General features: G+C 37.9%; 1 protein-coding gene across 1 annotated transcript in view; it reads left to right on the top strand.

Annotated features, from left to right (window-relative positions):
• The window catches only part of LOC137925520 (NACHT and WD repeat domain-containing protein 2), an 80942-nt gene that overhangs the window by 39962 nt on the left and 20852 nt on the right, over positions 1 to 20128 (top strand). The window contains exons 2-11 of the mRNA XM_068768977.1: positions 5465 to 5634; positions 7289 to 7477; positions 8907 to 9074; positions 11075 to 11225; positions 13247 to 13403; positions 14383 to 14541; positions 15349 to 15524; positions 16392 to 16484; positions 18638 to 18766; positions 19345 to 19450. Coding sequence (XP_068625078.1) covers positions 5465 to 5634; positions 7289 to 7477; positions 8907 to 9074; positions 11075 to 11225; positions 13247 to 13403; positions 14383 to 14541; positions 15349 to 15524; positions 16392 to 16484; positions 18638 to 18766; positions 19345 to 19450 — 1498 coding nt within the window. The remainder of the gene's footprint in view (positions 1 to 5464; positions 5635 to 7288; positions 7478 to 8906; positions 9075 to 11074; positions 11226 to 13246; positions 13404 to 14382; positions 14542 to 15348; positions 15525 to 16391; positions 16485 to 18637; positions 18767 to 19344; positions 19451 to 20128) is intronic.

Genomic DNA, 20128 nt, shown 5'->3' with positions numbered 1-20128 from the left:
CGCATACGCATTTATCAGCGGTCTGGCGGGCGGTGCACTTTGTTGCACGACTACCACTGCATGTGCGGAAGTGGCTAAATATTGGTCCTTTTCTTATTAAGGAAGGACTTCCGCAAGGTAACACCTGATTCTATTAAATATGTCGGAGATAAAGTCGCGCTATAAAGTTAGTTCGTAAAGATGCTCCAGTTCGTCTCTGCCGTCGTAAATAAGCGTCAATTAAATTCTCCATTCAAATTGTGAGTTGTGAATAAATTCCGGAGCGCCATCTGCTAAGTAATTGTCTCAATTATTTCGGCCGCGCGCTTGGTTACTGCCTTGTGATAACAGCAGGGGAAATGTACAAGATTTATATAAAATTCATTATTGATATATAAATGAATAACATTACTATAAGTAAAGCGGCCTGATACTTGCGATCATAGGTTTCGGCTTGGATTACCTGCTTACAATGTTATATAATTTACACGTTTGTGCATTAATTATGTAGTATTGCCACTGCTCACAAACAAGTTTTCAGAAAACAAGTACCATAATACCACTCTGATCGCCAACCCGCCTGACAAGCGTGGTGATTATGATATAAAATTATTGTAACATGAGTAGTAAGGTGCCAATGGCTTTGAACGATCTGCTGAGAGCCGGCTAGAAACTCAACAGCAGTTAAATTTGTAATACACCTATCCCCCGATTTACACGGTAGATACGTTCCTGAGAAAACGTGTAAATTGAAAATTAAAAATTTTCAAATCATAACTGTGTAAATCGAAAAACTCGCAAAAAACGCATAATTTTGCTATTTAACAGTTGTGATTTTTTTTCAATAATTTTAGATGTACACATAAATAAAAATAGAATACATTGACAAGTTAAAATATTTAATATATTACGGAAAAACTGTTCTTTTTTTTTTAATTTAATTACAATATACATTAAACAAAAGAACAAAAAGTAAATTACTCTCATTCTTTTTTTCGGAATCGAAGGTTCGAATTCACTTTCATCACTCGAAGTTATTTGTGCCGATTCGATGTTTGAAGCAGAAATATTTACATTATGAGAGATGGTGATAAAATCGATTATTAAAACAAAAAAATAACTTTTTTGGAAAACCGTGTAAAAGCGAAAACGTGTAAAACGAGTACCGTGTAAATCGAGGGATAGGTGTAGTTATATATATAGAATATATTTATTATTTAAACCATTAGGTAGCTAAAGGAGAGATACATACAAAGATGCAGTACCAGAAAATTGTCTAATTGGGTCTATTTAAACCGAAAAAAAGCTTTTTTTTAACACACATTATATACATAATACACATGAAGCTACATGGCTTGACTTTAAGAAACATATACAACCTTTACTTGAAGACTTTCAAGTTATAGTTGGCTGAAACAATGACGCCGGTAAGTTGTTCTATATCTTGACATCATAATTGGTTCCCGTTTTTTGGGAACTCGTTCCTCCTGTCAGAAGAGGGCGTTACATTTCGGGTAATTGACTTTTTCAGATTTTTTATTTTCATTTACACTCTTTACTTTTATCCTTCACATGTTCTATCTCTGCTCATTTGGTAATCTTTTTCCACACATCGCCTTTATACATCTATTTCTATATCTACATTCTTTGATCACAATTTTAGATATTACTAACGTTTACAATTTTATTTATATTTCCTGCGAGTCTTATTGACGTTGAAAATGCTTTGTGTCGGTTGAAGAGATTCCAATCGAATACTGCGTGGTGCATACGTTCGTCTTGATGTCCGATGTAAGAGAGTAGATATGGGGGGATTAATTGCAATAAACTATAACATACCATCATTCATCCTGACAGCACGAGTTTGTTTCGCAAACACGTTTGCTAAATTGATAAGTGGAGGCACAGAGTCCAGGGTAAATGTTTGTCGTCTCGCCCTTTCGGTGGGGGTTGTGATGGAGTACTTTACCCTTATTTAGGCGCGCCCTTTGTATGCCATGCACTCTCGTAGATAGACACGAACTCCTTTAATATTTTTAACAATCTTTATTGTTTATTCTAACATTCGCATGGGAGAGGAATCAAAGAAGACAGCATTATCTCCCTTATGAGTGTCAACAAATGTTGCCCTTTATTCCGACAAATTTCCAAATAGCACAATGTACAATTGAAAAAAAATTCTCGAAAGTAACTCGTGCAAGATCTCTAGCTAGTCATAAATAAAGCAACATAGGTTTTAGTAAATAAGAAAACAAAATTTAACAGGTATAATTGAATAAAAATAAAACTTTTGTTGAGTCAAAATTGTAATAATGTAGAAAACTGTCTAGTAGCGAAGATGAGGGAAGGAAGGTGACGCGGGGGTGATTCGAATGTGCAAAAAGATAGAGATTGTGCAGGGTAGAATGAATTTGGTGACATGGGCAGACCTGCCACTAGATGTAGCGGAAACTCGCTGGATGCGAACAATCATAGTGGCGAACTTTGGGGAGGAAGGGGGAGGAAAAAGATTAATAATATGAGCGATGAAATACACAAATATATAAACACCTATCCCCCGATTTACACAGTACTTGTTTTGCACGACTATCACTGCATGTGCGGAAGTGGCTAAATATTGATCTTTTTCTTACATAGGATGGACTTTTGCAAGGTAACGCCTAATTCCATTAAATATTCATGATATAGGTCTCAAAAATCGCATAGAACCTGCGATATCCTGAGACCGTAATTATATCATTGATCCGCCTAATGGTGAACTTACCCAGGCTGCGTTTTCCGGGTCATCAACACAAAAAGTAATTTTCATGGTCTCTTTTTTTAGAGACTTCTCGTCCTTTCATCATCTTTTGGGACAGGAACTTTATCACACTTTATTCTTCAGTATAGTTCTATCTTCTCCATTCATTCTTATTGTTTTTATTTACATACCTTCTGTGCATCGTCTTCCATTCTTTATTTTAAATCCTTCTTTACTGGGATCAAGAAAGTTTAGACCTTGGCGGCTGTTGGTTACACGAGCCATGTACCACTCCCACTGCCACTTCAGATGAACAATACTAAACTTCGGTGATTTTGGTTCTTCTATGTTTAACACGTTCACTGCGGCTTGAGGTCGATTCAGCCTCATGGTAAACTTTGCACTGGTGCGGCGCGTAAAACTCGTGTTTTCTCTCTAGTGCGGCGGCTGTTTACACTCAACCGTATGAGGTATGACAAAGACAAATATAGCTTTATGTCTGCGAAGCATTGACTCAATATTGTAAAAAAATATTGATGAACATGAGGCAGAAAAGGCCTCAACCGCACTAATAGGAAGTTCAGCTTGAGGCTGATTCGACCTCAGCGGCACCAGCTGAAAGTTCTTCAAAATTGGGCCCGCAGTGAACGTGTTAAAGTTAAAAATATTTGTTGATATTCAGCCAAATTGGAACTGCACCTGGCTTAAGACATAGTCAATAACTATTCAATGCCAATAAAATATATCGTCCCGAATAGATATTAATTCAACAACAAATTATGAATGTTTAATGTACATGACAAAATAATTAAACGCGACAATGCAACTACCTCGCCAGCTGCAAGACATGTTGTTGGCTTGCGTAGCCGCATCTACACAACGTAGCACCTGGCTACGAGTGACATTTTTAAAATAGATTGTTCACTGTCATCTGTACTATTTTTAGGGTTGGACAAATTTATCGTGACAACTACGTTCTATATATTTTTAACCTTCTTTTAAGGCCCTCGGTATTCGAGGCCTTTAATTCCTCATGTCGTATTTGAAACAGGGACTTTATTTTGGAATATTTTTTTCATTGTTACTGTTTTATTTTTGTTTTACTCTCTCATCTTTCACAACTGCTATTGCAGCATCCTCTTTCATTCATCACATTCTCTTTAGTTCTCTTACTTTCATTCATAATCCTTACACACAACGCCCCTCTTCCTTCGCCGCATTCTTTTATATAATTTAAAATTAGAATAGAGAACATCTCGTTATTGCGTGCACTACGGCTTTTATTTCAAACCTTATGGCGATAGAAAAATAGTGGCTCATAGGGATATACCGTATTTAATGGAATCAGGCGTTACCTTGCAGAAGTCCATCCTAAGTAAGATAAAGACCAATATTTAGCCATTCCCACACACGCAATGGTAGTCGTGCAACAAAGTTGTTTGTCTGTGTTTAGCAGTGATCGGTGTTACATAACTCCTGAAGATGCCCCGTGGAGGGGTGAAACACGGAGTGATTTGACGGTTGCAGTTGTGTAATTCGCATTGCTTGCCGCATACGCATTTATCAGCGGGCTGGCAGGCGGTGCACTTTGTTGCACGACTACCACTGCATGTGCGGAAGTGGCTAAATATTGGTCTTTTTCTTACTTAGGATATACAGTAGTCGCCACGCTTGGCAGGCGGGTTGGCGATGGTAATCTGGTATTATAGCACGCAGAAGACACTGCTACACATCTTCTGGAAACTTTTTTATGAGCAAGGGCGATACTACATAATTAATGTACAAATTGTGAATGTGTGAAATATATATAATGTATTCCGGGTACGGAACCCACAACCTACGGTCGACAATCACGATCCTCTACCACTGGACCACCACTGCTCCAAAATTTGCACATATCTTTTTTTAATTTCTAACTCCCAGTTTGAATTTATTTGTAAACACCACCTATTGGTCAAACAAAAAATTAAAGCTAATATACAATAATATTAGATAGCGGAAAGTCTTTTCTAAAATATATATATATTTGTAATAAAGTCTCTTTGGCTGTACTGTTTTCTATTGGCTGGTTTTGATGGCATTTGATTAAAAGTTTACATTTTTAACAAAAGAAAAAAGTTAATAAATTATTGTTACGAACTGTTTTCATTTGTTTTACTTATTTAAAAAAAAGGTTACGTATTTAAATCCAGAGAAAGGGTGTCACAAAATTGGTTCAGCTTACTGAATCCGGTAATTTAAATAACAAATTAGATAAATTTCTACAATTACTGATTCAATGGAATCAGGCGTTACCTCGCGGAAGTCCATCCTAAGTAAGAAAAGGACCAATATTTAGCCACTTCCGCATGCAGTGGTAGTCGTGCAACAAAGTGCACCGCCCGCCAGCCCGCTGATAAATGCGTATGCGGCAAGCAATGCGAATTACACAACTGCCACCGTCAAATCACTCAACACGTGTTTCACCCCTCCACGGGGCATCTTCAGGAGTTATGTTACACCGATTAGTGCCAAACACAGAGTGAGCTCAGTCCGTCGCCGCTTGTTATTTATATGCCACCTCCTCCCCCACTACTACTCAAAGTCACGTGACCGATCACGTGGGCTATTTTTATTATACCCTCTATTACGCGTGAGTGAGAGAAATCACAAATATAACTACATGTGCGGAAGTGGCTAAATATTGGTCCTTTTCTTAATTACTGATACAATTGCGTGATCAAAGAGCATAATAACATATCGCAGACCGAACTGCTGCGCTCGCAGGTCGCCGTCCTACCGCACCAGCAAACCCGCCGTCGAGAACAACACGCCAGCGGAGCCCCCGCCGCAGGAACTGCTGGAGCCTGCGCCCTCGCTGCGAGACAAGAAGCCCCAGCTCAAGGGACCGCGCCCTGTAGGATCCAGTGTATCAGGTGAATCACATTTTCCCTACATATTGAATAATTACTGAATTACGGAATAGTATTTACTGATCACTGACATTTTTTTTATGGTCCCCGCTATTGGGGACCTCTCGTTCCCCTATCTCGTATGGGACAGGGACTTTATATTTCTAATAATTTATCCATATTTTTTATTATTATCATTCTTCTCTTTCATGTATCATATTATCAGTCGTACTGTTTCGTTCTTTCTACAATTTTCCCAGTCTTTCTCTTTCATTCCATTAGCCATACATCCATCCTCAACCACTACATTCTAGGTTTCCTTACTATTTTATTTTGCAACATTACATTTATTGTTCAAATATTTAACACGTATTTTCTTTATAATAATCATATTATATTATACTGTTTATTGCACTTTTTTTGGTACTACTTTATTTATTTTATTTCTATATTTTAGTGTTTGCTTTAGTTTTTTATTCATATTCAAGTCTATTTGAATCTATTACTGTGTTTTATTTTTACCTATTGCATTTATCACCACCTTCCTGCAGTAGCTGAGGAAGCATTCTCTCTCCCCTTCGTCTTGCATGATGGCCGAGATACTCCTTTCCTCTATCTTTTTGCTCATCCGGCATTCGGAATCTGCTCGCAGTCGTCCGAACGCCGGACAGTGGGCCACAAGGTGGACCACGGTCTGGCCCACGCCCGGTTTACAAAAGCACGAGGGGTCCTCCTTGAGCTTGAACCTGTGAAGGTACTAGAGAACTCCCCGTGACCCGTGAAGTGCTGGGCCAAGACCGTATCCATCTCGACACTGCGGAGCATGCGGTCGATCACTGACATTACTCGAGAAATGGCACGTCTGAAGTGACAGTGTGTGCATAACGCTCGTGCATTCGATAGCCGCTGATACCTTAAGGCTCTCAAGTGGCAGCTACGAGCCAATAGACGCGGTGCCTACCCGAGGCACACCACGAGGTAGACCGAAGACATATTGATGTCAAGTCACTGAATGTGAGCAGCACAAGACCTGGAATCCTGGCGATCTTTATGGTAAACTTATGTCCGATCTTTATGATAAGCTTATGCTTTGCAGTGGGCGTCTATCAGGTGATCTGATGATGATGATGACTGCAAATTAAAAGTAAATAGTAAATGTTCCAAAAAATTAAAATGTTATGGAAGCACTGTGTAAAAAATTATTTAATTAAAGAAAATAACACTATATTTATTTATACAAATAAATAATATTAGACTGCCTGTCTCTTTGTTTGTTCTGACTAATCTCAAAAATGGCTGGACCGATTTTGACAGGTCATACACTAGCAGATACCTGAATTAATAAGGAGTAATTTAGGCTACTTACATTGTAGATTCACGAACTAAAAAACATTAAGAATTGATTTAAATATGGGATAAGCTTAATTACAATAAACACTTCTACTTTAGACACCGTGTTATCATCGCCTCCAAGACCTACCTTCGAAAGAATCCCACACTACCATCATCATATCAGCGAACAAACGGCTACTGGAAAGCATAAACCTCTCCCAAAGATCACCACGATAACATGTCTTGCGCTTCATCCATCCAGCGACCTCCTGCGATCTTGTTTATTCCACAAAAACAACAAAATTAAGCAACAATAACAACAACATATTTCTATTTATTTGATCAGATTCCATCTCGCTCTCATCACCGGTGGCTTGCGCTTCGCCCCGGGAAGAAGTAGTTGGTCCTCCGGTACCAGCTAACGTGGCAGCCTTACCCGAGGAGCTCCGCTGCTACCTGCTGGGCAGGGTGCCTCCCACCAGGACCAGAAGACGTCGTGCTATGCTAATCTATGTTTGTGCTGCAGATTCTCAAGGTAAGCGTAATGTTCTAAAAATGCCTTTTAATATCTATTCTTCTTTGCTAGATTGGCTCTAGCTCAACTAACCAGCTGCATCCACCTTTGCCTGTCCACCTGTTAATACATCATCACTTCAGTGACAGTCCACTGCTGGAAATAGTCTCCCCAGTATGTTCCTAATAAGACCAGTTGTAAGCAGCAAGATACATCCTGTATATAGAGATGTTATTCGACGACTTTGACGATGTTTTTTCTGACCACTGTTTTGGGGGATTCTCTTACTTTACCTGTCTTGGATACACACAGTAGTCTTCTCGTGGTCTGTGGCCGCTAGGGCATTAAGGTTTTAAAATGGAGACCATAGAGAACATAGCCTTATTTATGGTCAACGAGGAGAGTCGCTGGACCTTTCTAGAGTACTGCAGAAGGGTCATAGGACAGATCATTAAAAAGAGCAAGTAGATTAAAACTAAAGTGTATAAGACTAGTTAAGATGTATGTTATACACCAATACCTCACTTTGCATCGTGGTTACGTTCCAAAAAAACACGACGCAAATTGAAACGACGCAAAGTGAATTAAGATTTTCTATAGCAAACCATGTAAAGATCGAAGATAGGTTCCAGGGTCACGAAAATGCTACTTTTTAAAAAGAAAATTGAACAAAGTAAACATTTAACAACAAAAATAATATAGCTATGCCAATAAATAAATAGGAAAAATATTTACATTTTTGGTAACCAGAAACAATACGTAACAATTCATATAAATTTATTATTATCTTTTAAAAAAGGACAACACATTTCATTACAATACACTACGTAATTGAAACTGAACTCCAAAATTAGCAAAACAAAGTGAAAATAAAACTGTATTCAAATTGCGTTGTTTTTAACAAAAGTGTTGCCATCTTTTAGAAAAGAAAAGAAAATTTATAAAAAAAAGTAAAGACTCGAACCCAAAACACCGCAACCTCGAAAATCTAACGATGCACAGTGAAAATTATTACTAATTAAGCAGCGACGCAACTTCGAAAAAAACGTAAAACGCAACAACGCAAAGCGAGGTATTGGTGTACTTACATCTGATAAATGTAAAGAATATAAGAATGAAATAATTAAATTATAAATGTAGGAATAAAGCAAAACAGAACAAAATGTAAACCAGTAAGTATTCTGGTGGGAAGATGACGAAATTGTGGTTATGAATGAAATGAATGAAATAATTTGTGAACAATATACGATGAATGAACAAATAACATCGAAAAGGTAAAAAAGATGAGAACTTAAATATGTAAAAAATGCAAAAAAAGTTTTTTGTGCAAATAATCTCAAAGTAAGTACCAGGGGGCCCATAAAAACGAAGGCCTATATTATTTACCTGTATTAATTGTTAACTTTTTTTAAAGTATTAATTATTTATATAATTTATTAATGTTCCACAGATTGTTGTGCTGAAAAAGGCATTCTGCAATGCGCCGTGGCCGCGAAGCTCAGAGTGCGCGCGAGGCGACGTGGCTGGCGGGTCCACGTTTCAGACCTCCACTGGAGGTCCCCGCTAGAACAGCAGAGGGACCACCGCTTTCCGGTTCTCTGCATCGCTGAACTAACACGTTAGTACACTTTTATCTATTTATTTAAACACCTTAAAGGTAGTTGAAACTAGTTAATATTATAAAACATAAAAATTAAATAAAAGTAAAATCAAATTTAAATGGGAAATAATCATATAAATACACCTTATATAAATATACCAATGTCAACTACTTAATATAATTATATGTACTTTAATACATATACACCTATCCCCCGATTTACACGGTAGATACGGTCCCGAGAAAAACGTGTAAATCGAAAATTAAAAATTTTCGAGTCCAAATCGTGTAAATCGAAAAGCTTGCAGAAAATGCATAATTTTGCTATTTAACAGTTGTGATATTTTAGGTGTACACAGAAATAAAATGCATTGACAAGTTAAAATATTTAATATATTTAATTACACTACATTAAACAGAAGAACAAAAAATAAAACCAATGGTGTTTTATTATCCTTTATCACTGTCAGAAATTACTCTCATTCTTTTTTTCGGAATCGAAGGTTCGAATTCACTTTCATCGCTCGAAGTTATTTGTGCCGATTCGATGTTTGAAGCAGAAATATTTACATTATGAGAGATGGTAATAAAATCGGTTATTAAAACAAAATAAAACTTATTTGGAAAACCGTGTAAACAGCGAAAACGTGTGAAACAACTACCGTGTATATCGGGGGATAGGTGTATTTAAATATCCACATATACTATTTACATAAATAAAATGAATCATAAAATCCAATTGTCGTGATGATTCCGTCAACTTGTCAAGCGACAGCTTTCAAGGCTTCGCTTTAAACGCAACGATACCTGATCATTTTAATGTCGAATGGGAGCGCATGGCAGAGATGAAAACATTGTATTGCGCAGGAGTGAGTAAAGTCGGTATGGGGACATATAAGTAGACGATTGATTCACATCTTTATCTTTAATGAAAAGGAAATTACTATAGTATCCCTCCTTTTGCTTTCTTATAAAGAAATTCTTAATAAAATACCTCTCTTTCTCATACTGCCGTAGTTTTAACACCGGTGATCCAATGTATCAACTCCTTAGGTTAGAACTGCATGCCCCCACCTCGATCTTAGCATGCGAGATTTATCGCGCACAACGCAGAGTCAGTACATACGTGCAGCAGATCATACGGAATCCATAGCCAAGACCTGGGTTAGAGAAGGTCGCGGTATAAAACCCTCCGAAGTCCTTGTCTCCAACTGCGAATGATAGGCACAGATTTTCTTTCGTTGTCTCAGAAGCTTCCTTTTGCTGCTTCTTCCATGCAGGTCTTTCTGTGCATTATGCGCATGTGCATCATCGTTCAACTCAAGCTATAAACTCCTCATGAGTGTGGTGAACTGTGATTATATAATCACGTTACTTTAAATAACTGCTTTGTAAAATCACTCAATAGTTAAATACGGCATTGTTAAAATACCAACTGGTAGCACGGATTGAATGTTGTCGCTTGACCTGCCAGAAATTTCCAATCTCTCAACACCTTGTTAGTCATATATAAGTAGATTTAATGGAATCAGGCGTTACCTTGCGGAAGTCCATCCTAAGTAAGAAAGGGACCAATATTTAGCCACTTCCGCACATGCAGTGGTAGTCGTGCAACAAAGTACACCGCCCGCCAGCCCGCTGATAAATGCGTATGCGGCAAACAATGCGAATCACACAACTGCCACCGTTAATTCACTCAACACGTGTTTCACCCCTCCACGGGGCATCTTCAGGAGTTATGTTACACCGAGTGTTTGGCACTAATCGGTACGTTACATATATAAGGAGACTTTCCTTAACTATGTTACGTTGAAGTTTGTTTTAATCTCTACTAACTGCCGGCTTTTGCTCATCTTTCGGTTTTATTATCAATTTTCAATGATCTTCTTAAATATTATATTCGATTTTATCCTTTGCATTAGGTCTAGAATTTTCTATCTAAACTTGACGTTGAAACTCTGGTTTTGGGGAGCTATTATCATGCGAAACTTATGTGATGAACCTTCTATTTGTTTCAGGCCAATCGGAGCTGGGCGCCGTGGTTCCAGTTCTGTTCCTAAATTCAGGACTTGGAACTCCGCTGCTGCCGCACACGCTGGAGTGCGCCGACTTCAAAGCCGCACTGGAAGCCGCCGAGGATGAGAATGACCAAGCGTTGCTGAATAAATGGTATGTTGTTCACCTTATACCAGGAGAGAAGGAACCATGAGTTCACCAATAACAATTAATGTATTATAAACCAATAATTAAGTTTATGTACATCGCGGATGCACAGACCGCGGCCCGCCGGTAGAATACTGGTGGCCCGCCGACAGCAAAAATAATACTCTCGTACATTCGAAAACATATTGAATTCTATTCCATAATAAAACCAAAAAAATAATACCTATACTTCTGGCGGCCGGCCCGCCATCAGTTCATGATTTGCCCGAGTGGTCTTAATAAGTCTGTGCAACCATGGTATACATGTATGTAAAACAGTTTGTACCATCATTTTTCTATTTTTTTTTCTTTTATTATTTTTCTTATGTAACTTAAACTAATTTGAGATACTAACAATTCTCCGAATTAAACTTAAAGTTTATTAATATTACTAAAATCCTACACCCCTCCCCCCCTCAAATAATAATAAATAGTAATTAGAGTTACATAATAAGTCAAGCAAAACTAAAAGTACGCTTATATTTTTCTAGTTAATTAGATTATTATTAAATCAAACACTAGCCAGTAGACGCGGCATAGGTCACCCCCCACTATGTAGAACATCAACATAGTCAAGATCGCCGTAAAGTCGCTGGTTGCGAGCTTCGCAAAGCCGGTCATCGTGACGATCTTCGAGAGAGAACTGCCTTATATTGTCTACTGCCTGCCATCTATCGGCTGACATTATAATGATGGAGATATAAAGTGGCGCAAAAGTAATGTCATGATGTGAACGCGCCTTATTTTTCTACAAATGGCGCCAAATGTCACTGCCCTTTGATATTTATAATGTAGATATATAGAGGGTTAGTTTTCAACAAGCGATGGAGTATATCTAAAGCTATAGTTATTGAAAAGGTAGACAAAGATAGCTTTGTTAAGGTTGGAAACATCTAGATGATGGTTACTTCAAACCAATCCTATTAGAATGATGGCTTATAAACTCTGAGGTTCTTAACAGCAGAAAGATTTATTAAATACGTATATTTAATAAATCTTTCAAACCGTAGTTTGAGCTTCATTAAACTTTTGGAAAACGACTATTACTGCGTAAGAAAAGACCAATATTTAGCCACTTCCGCACATGCAGTCGTAGTCGTGCAACAAAGTGCACCGCCCGCCAGCTCGCTGATAAATGCGTTTGCGGCAAACAATGCGAATTACATAACTGCCACCGTTAAATCACCCAGCACGTGTTTCACCCCTCCACGTAGCATCTTTAAGAGTTAGTTTCACCGATTAGTGCCAAACACAGCAAACACACCAAAAAACAGGTGTTTTTATACGACTGCATGTGCGAAAGTGGCTAAATATTAGTCCTTTTCTTACTTAGGATGGACTTCCGCAAAATAACGCCTGATTCCATTAAATATTTAAGACTATTACTGCATATTTCTTGAAAAACATTAATAATGGAATAAACTGGGTAAAAAAATCTTTCATTTTATATATTAGAAGAAATCCCTGCAGATGTCAAATTTGACAGAAACGAAATTAGCCCGGGTTAGCATTATACTACTATATTTATTTGGTGAAGGCGATGATATAATATAAAGTATATCGTATATTAAAGATACTACTACTACTACTCCGCTAGCTCAGTGACCCAAAGTGGGTCTTGGCCTCCGAAGCGAGAGACTTCCACTTTCCTCTATCTTGCGCCATCGTCTGCCATTGGTTGACATTCAATTCTCGCAAGTCTGCCTCAACGCGATCGATCCAGCGATACCTGGGTCTACCCACTGGTCTTCGACCCCTCGGTTTTTCCAGGTACGCTACCTTCACGCTCCGATCCGATCCCATTCGCTCCAAGTGACCAAGCCAGCGGATTCGTTGAGTTTTATATTCGCCAATGATATTTGGCTGTGCTACTAAAGTCTCAATTTCGGCATTCTTTCGGAGCCTCCAAGATCCGTCTTGATTTCTCTCTCTTCTTCATTTATTTATAAAAAATAATTTGTTGATATATTTGTCGTAATTGTTGTCAGGTATAGCCTGGATGGCGTGTGCACACCGCCTTGCTACCGGCTGACACGAGGAGCGCCGGCGCGCTGGCGCCGGGAGATGGCGCGCGCGCTCAGCGTGCTCGTGCGCACGCTGCCGCAGGAAGCCTGCGACGCCTACCTCACCACCGTTGTCGAACAGGTAACCTCTTCACGCTTCCACTACATCATCTTTGTTTCAGCTTATAGATGCCAATGAAAAGTATAGGCTCTCCCTTCCCAAAGTATAGGCCTTCCCTCCTTCAAGGGATATCTATGGGGTATATAGCCTAATCACCATACTTGGCAGACGAATTGGCGTCATCTGGAAACTTGTTTCTGGGCTTGCAGTCATGTACAATTAATGCACGAAGTGCGAATTATGTACACATTAGATTATGTTCCGGGAATCGAACATATGACCCACGATGGCAAGTTTCAGTCCGCTACCGCTACTCGTAAGAAACTAACTAATGACATTTTTTGGAGACCTTTTCTGGAAAGCTCTTGTATTTCTCCTTTCTAGGGTACCATTTTTTTCATCACATTTGCGTTCTCGTCTTTTTTCATCATATTTGCGTTCTCGTTTATTTTAATCACATTTGCCTTCTCGTCTTTTTTCATCACATTTGCGTTCTCGTCCTTTTTCATCACATTTGCGTTCTCGTCTTTTTTCATCATATTTGCGTTCTCGTCTTTCGTCATCACATTTGCCTTCTCCGCTTTTTTTGTCATCACATTTGCTTTCTCGTCTTTTTTCATCACATTTGCGTTCTCGTCTTTTTTCATCACATTTGCCTTCTCGTCTTTTTTCCTTCTCAATGTCATTTATTCATTCCTTTTATTCTACACCATACTTTCGTCGCCTTCCCACCAGAGTACATTTTGTTTTATTTCACTTTATAATTTAATTTTATTTTTTCTATTTTTACAACTAATGACATTACCTATTATTCTTAATTATTGAATCGAAAATCTATATACATTCAATATTATCATCGTTTTATCAGCCGATCCTATAGATAGGATAGGTAGGTAGGTACACAGATAGGTATGAAGTCTGCCATTTACGATATTTTCGTTTGAAAAAATAGTTTTTAAATATGATGCAGTGTAAGACTGATCTGATGGTATACCGTCAGGAGGTACAGCATTCGGTGCTGATGAGTGCGGAGGCAGCGCGGCGCTGCGTGTGGGTGTGCCGGGCGGGAGCGGCGCCCGAGCCGGAGCCTGAGGGCGCAGACCCCGCGCACCACGCCGAGCTGCAGCGCCGCCTCGCCAACCTTCAGAAGGAGCTCAAGGTATGTTCAAAACCTTACTAAATATTCAGAGAACAACCTTTTGCACAAATTTGGACCCTCAAGACAAACTCAACGGAGGTCCACGAAAATTTATCCACTTTTGATAAAGAAAATCCACGAAGTTGATCCATGGTGAACACGGCAACCGCCGCACAGCCTGAAGATGCCAATATGGATCAGGGACGAAGAAATGGTTTCAAGAAACGTTAAAATAGATTAACAGATTTTTATTTAAACAAACGTGCAAAAATGGTGACCAAAAAGAAATTCGGAAATATTAAACGTATATATAAAAAAAAAGTCAATCGTGCTAATGTCTGTGTAACATAGGTTCTAATAATGGAAAAATATAAAGAAGTATGAAAATATTTGCCTTATATACAGGATAACTAGCTGATCCCGCAAACGTTGTTTTGCAAAAAAAAATATTTTTAATTTTCAATTTAAAAATAAGGGTTGATCGTAGAGGGGTGAAAATTTAGGGTTGTATGTATTTTTGTATGTTGTATCATAAAAAAATAAAAACAAAAAAATTCGTAAAAAAAATTTTTTTTTAAGGGTGAACAACCCTTATCACTTAAGGGTATGAAAAATAGATAGTAGCCGATTCTCAGACCTACTAAATACGCATATTAAATTTGGTAAAAATCAGTCAAGACGTTTCAGAGGAGTTCAAGTCCGAACACCGTGACACGAAAATTTTATATATTAGATGATTATAAAATCCTTAATAAAACTCTCTTGCTAAACTGCAAACATTTAGTTTGTAACTAGATATAGTATGTATTGAAAATAAAATGTCGACAGTCACACCTGAGCGAGCGGAATATAATCCGAGCGAGCATTCGCGGCCGCTCGTCGAACGGCGACGAAGAGTACGCAGAGAGCGTTCGCGCGGCGCTCGCCGAGCGGCTCGGCGTGCTGCTCGACTCGCTCATGGCCGACAACGAGGTGCCTGCTGGCAGCTGCGGCGTGCCCACCAGGTACTCTAACATACAAGTACAGTCTAGGCTTCATAGTATTCTCTTGGACAAAAATTTTGTGCCTATATATATATATATTAGCTGATCCCGCAAACGTTGTTTTGCAAAAAAAATATTTTTAAAAATAAGGGTTGATCGTAGAGAGGTGAAAATTTATGGTTGTATGTATTCTTGTATGCTGTATCATAAAAAAATAAAAACAAAAAATTTCGTTAAAAAAATAAAATAATTTTTTTAAGTGTGAACAACCTTTATCACTTAGGGGTATAGAAAATGGATATTAGCCGATTCTCAGACATACTGAATACGCATATTAAATTTGGTAAAAATCAGTCAAGCCGTTCCAGAGGAGTTCAAGTTCGAACACCGTGACACGAGAATTTTATATATTAGATATATAAATATATATATATATATATATATATATATATATATAACGAATATGAATAAATATTAATAAAGATTAAATACGTTCGTTAAATTCATTTACTAGTTGTACTAGAGTCTGCCTTCATAGATTACACAAAAATTTTTTTTGTTTAATATTTTTTATAAATTTAAAGTAACCCAAATTCCTCATTATTACATCACCTACCTTCCATTATACTTACCAAAAAATCGGTCCAGCCATTTCAAAGATTAACTTGAATAAACAGACAGACAAAAATTTTAAAAATATATATTATTTTATTATAATATTGCCCACAGACACACCACATTTTGCATTTATTTGTAATAATATTTGTACACCTACAATAGATAAACATAATTTTGTACTTTTATATTTGAAAGTAATTTAAATTTCTTATGAATATCTATTGGCGTGTCTATTTTAAATATATAAATAAATTCGTGTTCAAATTTCAGTCTGTTCGACGAGATAAGCGAACATCTGTCGTTCTGTCAGAAAGCGGCCCAGTGCACCTCCAACAGGGAGATCACCCTGAACGAACTTAAGACGTGAGTTGATTTTCTTTTGTCAAACAAATACTGCATACCACTTCTACAATAACGTATTTACAAAACATTAGTTTCTAGGAAAATATAGTTATATATTACTAGCTGATCCCGCAAACGTTGTTTTGCAAAAAAATTCAAGTTTATAATTAACAAAAATAAGGGTTGATCGTAGAGGGGTGAAAATTTAGGGCTGTATTTAGTCTAAAAAATTATAAAAAAAATCAGGGGTGGACCACCCTTACCACTAAGGGGTATGGAAAATAGATAGTGGCCGATTCTCAGACCTACTGAATACGCATATAAAATTTGGTAAAAATCGGTCAAGCCGTTTCAGAGGAGTTCAAGTTCGAACAACGTGACACGAGAATTTTATATATTAGATAATTAATTATAATATATTATAGCTTAGATGGTCGGGTGGCGTCACTAGACTGGACAAAATACGGAACGAATATATCAGAGGTTCGTTTAAGGTAGCTCTGATCCCCAGCAAATTACAGGAAAATAGATTGCGATGATATGGCCACATTCAACGAAAACCAGATGACCACGTTGTAAAAATTGCCTTAAGCCTCCCAGAATTCCCAAGAGGGAGAGAGCGTCCAAAAGCTACGTGGTGGTCTAATATCAGAAAGGAACTGGAAACCCTTCAACTTGGTGCACAGACAACCCAGGATAGAGTGGCCTGGCGCAAATTGATAAGGAGACCCGACCCCAAATAAAAGGAAAAGGGCAGGAAGAAGAAGAGTTTCTAGGAAAATACAGTGAGAACAACGAAAAGACTTGTGCAATCCGTTTGGTAGCTGCGTGTATATCGTAAACTTTAGTGACTAGAGTGGTAAGGATTTTATCCTTTCAGCATATTGAACTTCCTCCCCGAGGTCTTTTACTATATTTCCTATTAAAGTGACCAAAATACTCGTAGCACAGTAAAAGCTTACCTAGCCTTATTCGCGCTACCTTCTTTCGGATTTTGACTATTCGCGGATTAAAAAAATTGCGACTCAATTTCATTATTCACGGATCTAATAAGTACATACATCCAACACAATGTCCTTTGTAAATGCCGTCAAAAGAAAAAAAGCAAAAAAAAATCGGTCACGTGACTATGACTGATGGTGGGGGGAGATAGCATATAAATGGCAGAGCGGTGACGAACAGAGCTCAATCGATGTTTGGCACTGGTCGGTGTAACATGTGCTGAGGATGCCTCGTGGAAAGGTGAAACACGTATAGAGTAGATTAACGGTGGTAGTTGTGTTTCGCATTGTTTACCGCACGTGCATTTATCAGCGGGCTGGCGGGCGGTGCACTTCATTGCACGACTACTGCTACATAGCGGAAGTAGCTATATATTAGACCTTTTCTTAGTTACGAAGTTAAAACGAGCTATGTGCCTCGCTTTTGCAGATCACCCCACTTCTATTTTGCAGCAAAGCTCCGAGCAGCTTCTTTTTCTCCTGTCATACACTCTTCTCAGAGTGGTTGTGGTTATGCCCGGTCAGTTCTGGTGCTCTTACCCCATCGGCGTGTATCTCAATGTTTGGCGGAGTGAGAACCTTCATTTATTGTGTTTTAGTGACATCGAGCATCGTTCTCTCTGTTAGTTTATGAATTAAAAAATGATAAGAAAGCACAGGGTTGAGGATTCTTGTAAGGTCTGTCGTAAACGACCATATCTCAGATTCGTAACTAACCTACGTCTTTATAACGGTAATTTATTCTACTTGTTATTAAAGATACTGAATATTTATTGTATTTAAACGGTTTTATTTAGTTCGACCCGTACGGAATTTATTTGTTTATTTATTTGAGTCAAAATTAGAAATAGAAATTTAAGCACCTTCCCGTTGTCAGATTGATTTGAAAATTGCTACACACATTTAATTTAGATGACAATACAATATAATAAAATACAAACATGATACAAACTGGAGGATTACATATTTTTGCTTAACCCCCTCAATATGGGTATCAAATGAAAGGGCTACACTAGTAAAACACGATGATTATGTCAAAATTTAAAATTCAAGATGGACGCCGTTCCAATATGACGGACTAGGTACATATTTTTTCACAACCACCACAATATGGGTATCAAAAAACCGTTTAACTTTTTTAACCGTTTAAGTTTTTTAAATGTATTAATTTAGATACGTGACGGGCGAGAGTTCGGTACCTCTAGCTCTGCTGGGCGGCGCAGGCTGCGGTAAGGCAACGCTGCTAGCTCGAGCTGCGTCCTTGGCACACACCTGGCTACCTGATGTTGCTCTTATCGTACGGTAAGTCTAGAACGAACAATTTATGGCACCAGTGCTGATAGGAGTACAGGATGTTTATCACCATCATATTTGCTGACAGTTGTCTCTACAAAGCCTCTCCCAAAGATCGCCACGTTCACCTGTCTTCCACAGACTTCATGCGACTTCCTTCTCCGGTTACCCATAGTAACACAGAACTAGCCAATTTGTGCGCCAATTGAATGTAGTGTTTGCCAACGTGGGACCCACGCCCCACAGTGGGGCAATTTAATTGTTAAGAGGGGCAATTCGAAAGGCGAGTCGGCATGAGTTTAACCATTTTAATTTTAGGAAGGCTATGGTGGGATATGGTACAATTAGTAATATGAAAGCAAGGAGTACTCGCCGATCGAAGGTGGTACACGGGTGATGAAGCGGGGACAGCTTCGGTGGTCCTCAGAAGCGAAACTGTTGATGTTTGGTGCTTCATTCGTGTGTTAAGTGTGTCATGGGTGATGTTGTTGTTGTTGTGAGGTCTCCTCCTGTTTTTTATACTAGATATATTACAATAAAAGTCTTGGTATGGTCCAATAAAATTTATTACGTTACCACGTCCGCAGTTTTGTTGGTCTGACGTCACAGTCTAGCAGCTCACACCAGCTGCTGAAGTCGATCGTGGATCAATGCCACGTGCTGCACACCGGCACCGTATACAGGGGACGCAATGTAAGTCAACTTACTTACTCTTTGAAGTTCGTGTGAAACAGCCCTTATTGAAAGACATCGATTTCTGTTTGTAATATTAAAATTCATTCATATTCATTCATTTCATTTATTCATTCATATTCATTCATTTCATTTATTCATTAATATTCATTCATTTCATTTATTCATTCATATTCATTCATTTCATTTATTCATTCATATTCATTCATTTCATTTATTCATTCATATTTATTCATTTCATTTCTGACTGACTAAGGATGATTGTATAGTATCCACGACGAGTCTGTTTCTTTCAAAATGTTATTCTTACCCGAAAGAACATTAGAGATTACAACATTTGTACAGTGATGATTGTAGAGCACTTACATATAATAAATATGATACATGAACTACAAAATATAGTTGTTAAAATGATAATTTATAATTAATGGTTCAGGGAAAAGTGCATTCGCATTTTAAGTAAAATTCGTAACATATTTTTAAGTTAAGAAAAGGAATTTATTATTACATATATATGTATATAAATAAAATTGGATTGTTTGTTTGTAATAAAATAACCGCTTTTTACTACATGAATTTCAATATATATATATACGGTATACATATCAAAATAATATACGGCGCAATTACTGACATGCCAATCATTACCCACTCTTTCATAAATAACTTTCATTTTAT

The sequence above is a fragment of the Battus philenor genome, unplaced genomic scaffold (genome assembly GCF_028537555.1).
Source record: "Battus philenor isolate CCGP_79_NKW_IND1 unplaced genomic scaffold, ilBatPhil1.0.hap1 SCAF_27, whole genome shotgun sequence".
NCBI classification, from domain to species: domain Eukaryota; kingdom Metazoa; phylum Arthropoda; class Insecta; order Lepidoptera; family Papilionidae; genus Battus; species Battus philenor.
The sequence above is the reverse complement of the archived record's forward strand: the minus strand, read 5'-3'. Positions and strand labels throughout refer to the sequence as shown.